The 11,077-nt window shown below is 38.8% G+C and overlaps 1 protein-coding gene and 1 long non-coding RNA gene across 3 annotated transcripts in view; one reads left to right on the forward strand and one right to left on the reverse strand.

The window, feature by feature from the left end:
- Positions 1–8,119, forward strand: part of irak2 (interleukin 1 receptor associated kinase 2) — a 50,633-nt gene extending 42,514 nt beyond the window's left edge. Inside the window, exons 9-13 of one of the 2 annotated variants that reach the window (XM_008116998.3) lie at positions 546–741; positions 1,540–1,602; positions 3,142–3,342; positions 3,933–4,419; positions 6,037–8,119. In XM_008116998.3, coding sequence (XP_008115205.2) covers positions 546–741; positions 1,540–1,602; positions 3,142–3,342; positions 3,933–4,419; positions 6,037–6,152 — 1,063 coding nt within the window. In that variant the 3' untranslated portion in view covers positions 6,153–8,119. The remainder of the gene's footprint in view (positions 1–545; positions 742–1,539; positions 1,603–3,141; positions 3,343–3,932; positions 4,420–6,036) is intronic. The other variant, XM_008116999.3, reaches the window with a different exon arrangement.
- The window catches only part of LOC134296013 (uncharacterized), a 51,291-nt gene that overhangs the window by 38,282 nt on the left and 1,932 nt on the right, over positions 1–11,077 (reverse strand). The window lies entirely within an intron of this gene.

Raw genomic sequence — 11,077 nt, forward strand, 5'->3', positions numbered from 1 at the left:
TATCAGACATGAGGTTTCATCCCCAAATCTGATTTCACAACACTGATATTTGTGTGATTGAGTAAACATTTTGTAGTAGAGAATCCACAGACAAAGCAGTGGTAGTGGTGAAAGTTCTTCCCAACCTACTGATTCACCCCACAAATATCCCCTCCATCCAGTTTTAGCTCATGCCCAGGAGAGGAGGGAGATGACCAGGGAGGAGTGCTTATAGGAAACAGAATTTCTGTAGAGGTATCTCAATACATTCATGTTACTTCAGAATAGTCACATTAAATGTTCTTACATAATACGTTTGTCTTAAAAACAGAAAGGCAAGACAAATAAATTCCCTACTACATTTTTTTCCTAAAGAGCCAAACTTTGATGGCCCCGGGACCAAATTTTAAGACATGCTTGCTTTAAAGAAACCAGTTACATTGACCATATGTTTGTCTGCCGTTAATACTGCTCTTAAAGTCAGGTTGTAACCCAAGAGTGTGTCCTGAACACCAGATGAAAGTTTACTTCATTTTCTTTCTATTTCCCCCCATTTATGCACACAGTTCCAATGTTTTGCTGGATGCAGATTTTGTACCTCAACTTGGGCATTCTGGTCTCCGGCTGCATCCTATAGAGAAAAAGACCGATCGGGCTATGATGAAAACCAAAGTCTTGCAAGTTTCTCTTGCTTATTTCCCAGAAGATTTTGTCAGGCATGGGCAGCTAACAGAAAAAGTGGATATATTTGGCTGTGGAATAGTAAGTCATTCATCTTTGTACCTATGCTTGGCCGGTATTATTTTCAGTGAATTTTACTTTTTGCTTTCACTGTGTGAATTAACACCACTGTTATTATTTAAAATACTGTAATATTCTATGTCTGGAGACTTATGAATGGGCCATAGCTCACAGTAACAAAAGAGATAAGAAAACAACTGTAAAAATACCAAAAGGAGACAGTTGTATTATCAAGATAATGATCTAGATCCAGTTATCTCTACTAGGCAGATCCACTGAGCCAATTGGAATTTGAAAAATCAACACTTACATCAATTACACGGAACAAATTAATTTATTCTGCTTGGAATTAATTATGATTTCAGGCCTATATGATGTGTTTTGATTTATGAAAGTAAATGTTTAATGTAAGCAAAAAGGAGGCTGGTTGCAGAAGGAAAGTCTACCTGTAATTTTAGTGCTGCTCCTAATGCAGCTGTTCTGAGTTGTACAAGAGAGGTCTCTATTGCTTCAGTGACTCAGCTCCAGCTTCCGTACAATTCAGGCCTGTTGTACATTGCCATATAATCAGATAATCAAAGCAGATAATCCCAATTATCTGCTTTGAACTGGATTATATCAGTCTATATAGCCATATAATTCAGTTCAAAGTAGATAATATGGATTTTATATGGCTGTGTAGAAGGGGCCTCAGAAAAACTTCAGGAATGACGGCAAAATCAAGAGTGCAACTCACTCAGTTGCAGATCTGTCAATTGTCCCAGTGACATAATGTGTTTTAAAGAGGGGAAAATATACAATAACTGTATTTCTTCCCAGGTTTTAGCAGAAATACTCACTGGCATGAAGGCAATGGATGAAGAACGTTATCCTGTTTTTCTGGTAAGTGATGTTATCTTGTCTGTTGTGTTTTGAGTAAGGCCAATTAAAGGAATTACAGGAAACGAGTTACAGTTTGGAATATCAATTTTAGGTACCTATGTGTAAAGATGCACGTTGAATGCCTCAATTTTAAAAACATCTATTAAGCAAAATAATCTTATACTAGCATATTTACAGTGCAAAACTGTGTGCAGAAACTCCAAAAAGAGTGTCCCCAAAGCTTATGCTTAGCAACTCAGTTTGAGAAGCAGGAGGCATAGCATTATACTGTTTTATTTTTTCAAAGTGTACCAAAAGCATAATTAGAGTTGCAGTGTGAGTAATATTTTGTATTTGTGTAAGTATATTTGATTAATAAGTGTTGAGACATTTTACATGCATCTTATGCAAGTCAAATTATATATTGTACGTTGTAATTTGCCTCCTATTCTGATGTTTGTTATTTATGCATTGTCCTGTTTCTTTATCTTTTAACAGCCCCTGAAAAAGACAATTTGAATATTACTAGGATGAAACGCATGGAGCCGATTGCTAGAATAAAATAATCTTTATCAACACCCTGAGATGTTATCTCTTCTTTCTATCCCCTATAAAAATGGTTGACCAGACAATTATAATATTGGGTTGCTGTGAGTTTTCCGGGATTATGGCCGTGTTCCAGAAGCATTCTCTCCTGACGTTTTGCCCACATCTATGGCAGATATCCTCAGAGGTTGAAGGGTCTGCTGGAAACTAGGCAAGTGAGGCTCATATATCTGTGGAATGTCCAGGGTGGGAGAAAGAACTCTTGTCTGTTTGAGGCAAGTGTGAATGTTGCAATTGTTCACCTTGATTAACATTTAATGGCCTTGCAGCTTCAACGCCTGACTGCTTCCTGGAGGGATCATTTGTTGGGAGATGTTAGCAGGCCCTGATTGTTTCTTGTCTGGAATTCTCATTTTTTGAGTGTTGCTCTTTATTTACTGTCCGGATTTTAGAGTCAGGGCCAGCTAACACCTCCCAACAAATGATGCCCTCAGACAGAAAGCAGCCAGGCTTTGATGCTGCAAGACTATTAAATGCTAATCAAGGTGGCCAATTACAACATTGACACTTTCCTCAAACAGACAATAGTTCTTTCTCCCATCCTGGACATTCCACAGATATATAAACCTCACTTTCCTAATTTCTAAAAGACCTCACAACCTCTGAGGATGCCTCCCACAGATGCGAAACGTCAGGAGAAAATGCTTCTGGAATATGGCCATGCAGCCTGGAAAACTCACAGCAACCCAGCGATTCCGACCACAAAAGCCTTCGACAAAACAATTATAAGATTGTTACAAAATACTAGTGAATTGGAAGGCCAACATTATCCCTTTCAGTCAGTATGACCTTATCATATTTTGTGTGCAGTCTATCTACATTCTAAGCAGATAATATGGAAATGGATGACTTCTTGTCACAATGTGATTTTGAAGTACTGTGTCACCCAGCAAATAAAGTGTTCCTCCAAAGAGATGGATCATCTGCATCTCTCGCAACCTTTCTCTTCAACAGAAAGACGTCCTCCTTGAAGAAATCCAGGCAGCAAAAAAACTGTCCTCTTCTAAGGAAAGAACCTTTGAACAAGTTGCTGCAATGGAAATATATCACAAATATCAAGACAAGCAAGCAGCTGGCTTGCCAGAAACAGCTGGTGTACATTTGGCTATGGCTGCCTGTGTTTGCCTGAGGAAAAAGAATGCTGATCTGGCAGAGGTAAATACGGTATTTCTTTACCAGCACACTTTCTTTAACGTTCAATAAAAGAAAAGACAAGTGCTGCTTATTGCCAAACAAATCAACAGAGTATGAGGCAAGGCGAGGAGAGGGAGACTGTGGACCTTGTTTTCCTTCCTGTCAGGAACATTTCTTTCAATTTTTAAACTTTGGGATTATTCCTAGTTTCAACCGAATCAGTAAGGCCCATGTAGCTTTAGTGGGTCTTTCAACAGCTGCCTAGCAGCTGAATGAATTAAAAGGTCATATTACATCTGTTTGAAAGCTTTTTCACTCTTTTTGTTCACTTAAGAACCTACAGTGCTGAGAGGGGAGGAGGTTTTATTATTTTAGTGAATCAAATACAAATGAACATGGGTTGCTGTGAGTTTTTCCAGGCTGTATGGCCACGTTCAAGAAGCATCCTCAAAGGTTGTGAGGTCTGAGGATGCCTGCCATAGATGTGGGCAAAATGTCAGGAGAGAATGCTTCTGGAACATGGCCGGACAGCCTGGAAAACTCAGCAACCCAGTGATTCCAGCCATGAAAGCCTTTGACAACACAATATTGAACATTCTTGTTAAAAACAGGTGAAGGAAATTGTGGAAATGGCACATCGTCAAATGCAGCATCAAAAGATGACACAGGGAAGCAGTTGCTTTGGACCCTCCATCAATATCCCAGAAGAAACCAATGATGAGCCGGCAAGTTCGTTCATTGATGGTTTCCCAGTCAATTCCAATTACGAGCGTAATTCAGTCTCCCTGAATTGCAATGATTTGTTACCCCCTTTGACAAGAGCTACAGTTCCTGAAACATATTCCATGCAGATGTTGCATGTTCCTTGTGAGTCAGATGAATCAAGTAACTTTTTTTGGGATCCAATGGAGGATGCTGACTGCCAGCTACAAAGGAGAAGCCATCAACATTTGGAAAACACTTCCTTAGCCGGGCCTCTGCCAAGTGATCTAGAATGCAACAATAACTTCACAACAGAAAATACAAACTTTGGTCAAAGCATGAAGCTGCAGGAAGAAGCTGTTTCTTCAAGCACTGCTCCTGGCTGTTCATCACAAGGTAACAAGATGTTTTTATGTATTCTTTGGGTGAGGAAATTACAGGAAAGTGATTATTTGGGTCCAGTATATATTATAGTCAGTGTGTATAAGACTGGATAGATTTACCGCTGAGAAATGTACAGCCTTTAATTCACTGCAGGAGAAATAATACAAAGAGTACTTTTGTAGTGGATGCAGAAGCCAGCGGCTTAGGGTGCATCTTCACTAGAATTGATACAGTTTGAAATCATTTGAACTGCCATGGCTTAGCGCAGTGGTTCTCAACCTATGGGTCTCCAGGTGTTTTGGCCTACAACTCCCAGAAATCCCAGCCAGTATACCAGCTGTTAGGATTTCTGGGAGTTGAAGGAGAAAACATCTGGGGACCCAAAGGTTGGGAATAACTGGCTTAGACCTATGGAATCATGGGAACTATAATTTTAAAACATCTTTAACCTTCTCAGTCAAAGAGTGCTGGTGCCTCATCAAACTACAAATCCCAGGATAATCAGATATTGTTTAGAACATTGGAAAAATTTCCAGCTCTACTTTTTCTGGAAAACCCACATCACTGATGGCAATACCTTTGGCAAGAATGGATGCTGTGCTCTGATGCATTTGTCTACTTGCCAACTGTTGCCTTAAGGAATGGGCTCAGATTTTGCCACACTGGTTTTTTTGTTGACTCAGATCTGATCTCATTAATGCTTTAGTACTTCAGGTATTGGCAATCACCCCAGAAATATCATAAAACTTTGGATAATCCAAAAATGTAACAATTGAGCAACACCACAATTCTTCTTTCTCTCTTTTCTTTAACTTTGAATCCATATCTGAACCATTTAATAATGTAATAATAATTTTCTTTCTCACCCGTTTCTCCTTGTGCCTCACGGCAAGTTAGTAAAGGTAAAGGTTTTCCCGTAACATTAAGTCTAGTCATGTCCGACTCTGTGGGTTGGTGCTCATCTCTATTTCTAAGCCGAAGAGCCAGCGTCGTCTATAGAAGCCTCCTGGGTCATGTGGCCGGCATGACTGCACAGAGCACCATTACTTTCCTGCCGAAGCGATACCTGTTGATCTACTCACATTTGTATGTTTTCGAACTGACAGAAGCTGGGGCTAACAGTGGGAGCTCAAAAGCCGACCTTTCGGTCAGCAATTCAGCAGCTCAGTGGTTTAATCTGCTGCGCCACCAAGGGCAGTTACAACATAGTTAAAACACATAATCATTGTAAATATTCCGTAAAGTACACATATGAATGTATTTCTATAAAATACATATTAAAATACATGGATCAAAGTTTAAACACACAGGATGTGGGTTTAATAATAATAAACTAATTTGAACTGACTATCTATCAGGTATTATGCCTGGAGGCCTTGGGCTATCTTTGTCATTATTCTTAGACAGTCTTTGTAGACACTGGCTGTTTTAAGATTAGTTTTTGTTTTGTTTTCTGTGAGATGTAAGCAACTGTTTATCCATTCCTAGCTCTATAGGTTGAAAACTTTACCTGTAAAGTGAACCAGCATTAGATAGTTATTCAAAATAAGTTTTGATTTTCTATTACCATGAACATTTAGAAGTGACTGTGTTTATTGTTCATGTCAGTGATGTTTGTTTTGTTTTCAGCAGCAGAAGCAAAAGAAATAAAGATCAACAGCGCAAAGAAGAAATTGGTGGAACAAATTTTATTGTATGAAGAAAATAAGATAAACAGTTATGAACTTTTTGACTCTTCAGTTTAGTGATGTCATCTTCAATGGGATTTTACAAAGACTAAGCTTTGTTAGCAGCTGCCACTACAACCAAAATAGGCATTACTGGATTCATATGCATGAAACATACCATAATATTATACAAGGTGGGAGAATTCTCTTGATGTGAGAAAAGCCAAGAGTATGTCTTTCACTATTTTGTAAGTGTGGCTGAAATATCTTTTAGTTGGCAAAACCTCTCCCTGAAACTAAAGGGAAATGCAGGATGGATAAGAAAATATCATTTTTTTGAAGTGTTGAAAGCTGATCAGTATGGAATATTGACACTGGTTAGCTGAATTATCACTGGGATAAAACTGGATTGGTTTCATTTTGTGTGAAATATTGAAATTAATGGCACACTATCTCTGCGGCTTTTGATTCTGTGATTTGCAGAATATGATACAGCAACTGAGCTTGTATGAACAGTCTTACTGCTTGATTACGCATGAAAGAAAAGATTTTAAACTTATAAAGTGCTGAGAAAATGTAAAAGAATGTAAACATTATATGTGTGGTGCTTAGTGCATTTACAGAGACATTTAGATAACGAGTCATAAGCAAGACATGAATAATTCAGTAGAGCACAGGTATGATGTGAGTTGCACCTGACATAAACTTTTGTCAGAACAATTCTTATTCCAGAAAACAACTATAAGACTGGAGCGTCATGTAACAAAAATCAGACGATCCAAATCATAAGGTGTATCAGCACACTTCTAAGATCCAGTTGTTTTTAGAAGAAAAAGAAATATTGTAGCAAGGAATTAAAGTGTGTCAAGCCTGAGTTATGATTCATGTGTACAAAATACTGACTGTTGGGGAAGATTCAAAAACTGCCAAGAAGCAGGAAAATCGCATTCAAAGCACCCCCGACAGATGCAATTCGACAATGTCTGGCAGGCCACACATTTCTCACTCCCAATGCAATGACTTCATTCAGCTCTTAGCAATAGTCTCGTTTGAGAAACAGCAGACTGAACCCATGCACCTCTCATCTGATCCTATACAAATTATGTTTCACTCCAAAGCATTAAAGATATTTAAGGTATGGAAAATCAAATGGAGAGACAGGAATGTGAGGGGAAAGAAGCTGAAAAAACCTCAACAATCAGTGTTCCTGTAGAGCCAGAGATTCTAGGTGTTTCTGTCAAATGGATTTGGAATGTCTGTTTCTTGTAAATATGAGCTCAGAGAATCAGCATTAATCAATTTATAATAGGTGAATGCGTTTGAAGAATGAGGGCATAAGCAATATAAATACTGTATTCTTTTATTTTTGAGTAAGCTGATCTTGTTTGATAAAAATATATCCATTTATTCACTTCCCTTTAAGAAGCAAAATGAAATATTTATGTTGGAAATATTTTGTAGCATATTTTGTATTTTATAGTTTTTATAGACAATACTATTACATCTGAATATTAATAAATGTTGACATTTGCATTCACTGTATATTCTTCTGTTATTTTCACATACTGGGATTTTTCTTTTAAACATGCAAGTCTTCCAGTACAATTTTATACATTTGTATTTAAAGGCAACTCTCAGAAATCCAACACAATTTATACACAAATGCAGCCAGAGGCATCAAAACTATAATAGAACATTATGCACTACTATAATAGGAGGAGATGCGTATCTTCATGAGCCATAGTACTGTGCTGTAATGTATATTGCAGATCCTTTGCTCCAAGTGCATAATTACCTATATATGTAAAATAAAATATTGGAACTGTTCTGTGAATGTAGTCCCTAATGGTCTATTAAGGTCTGTAGTATTTTTGCCTCATCAGTGAACTGTGCAACATGTTTGATACCTAAAATGTATGTTCTACACCATGGATGGGGAACTCATGGCCTTCCAGGTGGTATCAGTCTTTTGTCATCCTCTTGAGCCGCTTTGGGTCTTAAGATAGGAAAACTGGATATAAATATAAAACTATATAAAAGTCAAAGTATGTGTTTGTTGGTTTGTACTTTAAAGGTTCCTTATCTGGGGATGGAGGTGTGTCAATCAGTTCTGAATGGGGTCACACTCTCTGTGAAAGCTTGGGAGCGCTCCTGGATCTGTCTCTCCAAATGTCAGTTCAGGTAGATGTGACAGTCAGGAGGAGTGCTTACTATCAGCTTCGGCAGATACGCCAGCTGCACCCCTTCCCAGATTTGGAGGACCTGAAGATGGTAGTGTACGCACTGGTAACCTCAAGGTTGGACTTCTGCAATCTGCTTTACATTGGACTGCCCTTTTTCTAAGTTCAGAAACTCCAGCTGGTTCAAAATACAGCAGCCAGATTGGTTACGGGAACATTTAGTGAGCATATCACACCTATACTAGTCACTCCACTGGCTGCCAATTAGTTTATGGGCAACGTATCAAGTGTTGGTTTTTACCTTTAAAGCCCTACATGTTTTGGGTCCAGGTTACCTACAGGATTGCCTTCTCCCGTACAATCTGCCCCGCACACTTCGGTTTTCTGTGGGGCAGTTACTACAATGTTTTTTGTTGGCCAGGCTTTAGTACAGGTTAATCACCAAGCTACAATAAATCTTACCAACCAGAAGGTTAAGAGTTTGAAGCCCAGGTCAGGGTGAGGTCCTGACCTTTAGCCCAGCTACTGCTTACCTAGCATTTCAAAAACAAATGTGAGTAGATAAACAGGAACTGCATTAAAGTGGGGAGGTATTTAGGCTCAGTATTTGATCAGAAAAAGGAGGAAGTTTACAAACTTGGCAGGGAGATTGAATGACAGCACCCCTCGGTTGCCAGAACCGAGCACAGCCTCCAAAGATGCCGAAAGATGGGAAAGCCTATACATATATACCTTTATCTGTTGTCTATCTTGTCATTGTTATAATCTGCATTGAATGTTTGCCGTATATATGTTCTCTGATCTGCACTGAGTCCCCTTCGGGGCGAGAAAGGCAGAATATAAATACTGTAAATAAATAAATATTACATTTTTCCATCACACAAATGGTTTAGCGACCAATGCACCAAGCTTCTGATGACCACCTTTACCCACAACTTCTATTCCAAACACCACATCCTACTTACAGAGTGCACCTTAAACATGAAATTGGTAGGCTAATCAGGGAAATCTGCTGAACCATTGGATTGGAAACTTAAGACGCCTCTTCTTATCCACAGGAAATACATATCCTGGCAATGGAGTCTAGATTTTGCACTCACTTGGTCATCAGAAAGAGTCTTGTTCATATAAAGTCCAGTGACACAGCTTCTTCTCTTTGCTCCTATTCCACTGTTTCTTTGGCAGGGCTTCAGATGAACCAGTAGTATACACCTCCATTTCAACATGCTTCTTGTAGACTTGGCATGGGGATTTGGCATTAGCTGGTCCCGATTTTCTTATCTGGAATTCCCGTTTTCAGAGTGTTGTTCTTTATTTATTGTCCTGATTTTAGAGTGTTTTTAATACCAGTAGCCAGATTTTGTTCATTTTCATGGTTTCCACCTTTCTGTTGAAATTGTCCACATGCTTGTGGATTTCAATGGCTTCTCTGTGTAGTCTGACATGGTCATTGTTGGAGTGGTCCAGCATTTCTGTGTTCTCAAACAAAATGCTGTGTCCAGGTAGGTTTATCAGGCTGACTTCTCTGTTTGAGTTAGTCTGCAGTGCATTTCATGTGCCTGCTAATCAAGGTAGCCAACTGCAACATTCATACATACCTCAAGCAGACCAGAGTTCTTTCCCCCCACCCTGGACCTTCCACAGATATACAAACCTCACTTAAAGTAAAGATAAAGGTTTCCCCTTACGTTAAGTCCAGTCATGTCTGACTGGGGGTTGGTGCCTTTCTCCATTTCTAAGCCGAAGAGCCGGCGTTGTCCGTAGACACCTCCAAGGTCATGTAGCCAGCATGACTGCATGGAGCGCATATATATTTATCTATATATATAAAAGAGTGATGGCATCACGGCGACTCACAAAACAACAAAAGTACAGGCCCCCCAACCTCGAAATTTGACAGCACAACCCATCATCCATGCCTCAAGGTTGATACAACAAAAAGAAAAGAAAAATAAAGTCCTAATTAGTGGGAGAGCAATAATTTTTTTTATCCAATTGCTGCCAGTTTAGAGGGCTAATCTCTGCCCACTTGGTTGCCTAGCAACCAAGGGACAGCCAGATTTCAGTTAGGGGACAGGGAGATTTAGGCCTCACTTAGACTTCTTCCACAGATTATCAGATTTGCACTGGATTATATGGCAGTGTAGACTCAAGGCCCTTCCACACAGCTATATAACCCATTTATAATCTTATATTATCTGCTTTGCACTGGATTATCTTGACTCCACACTACTATATAATCCACGTCAGTGTGCAATTTATACAGCTGTGAAGAAGGGGCCTCATATAATCCAGTTCTAAGCAGAAAATATAAGATTATCAATATACAGTAGACTCTCACTTATCCAACAAACAGGCCGGCAGGATAAGTGAATATGTTGGATAATAAGAAGGGATTCAAGAAAAGCCGATTAAACATCAAATTAGGTAATCGTTATACAAATTAAGCACCAAAACATCATATTATACAACAAATTTGACAGAAAAAGTAGTTCCATGCGCAGTAATGCTATGTAGTAATTACAGTAGAGTCTCACTTATCCAACACTCGCTTATCCAATGTTCTGGATTATCCAACGCATTTTTGTAGTCAATGCTTTCAATATATTGTGATATTTTGGTGCTAAATTCATAAATCCAGTAATTTCTACATAGAATTACTGTGTATTGAACTACTTTTTCTGCCAAATTTGTTGTCTAACATGATGTTTTGGTGCTTAATTTGTGAAATCATAACTTAATTTGATGTTTAATAGGCTTATCCTTAATCCCTCATTATCCAACATATTCGCTTATCCAACGTTCTGCTGGCCCGTTTATGTT

This window comes from Anolis carolinensis, chromosome 2, assembly GCF_035594765.1.
Source record: "Anolis carolinensis isolate JA03-04 chromosome 2, rAnoCar3.1.pri, whole genome shotgun sequence".
In the NCBI taxonomy this organism is placed as follows: domain Eukaryota; kingdom Metazoa; phylum Chordata; class Lepidosauria; order Squamata; family Dactyloidae; genus Anolis; species Anolis carolinensis.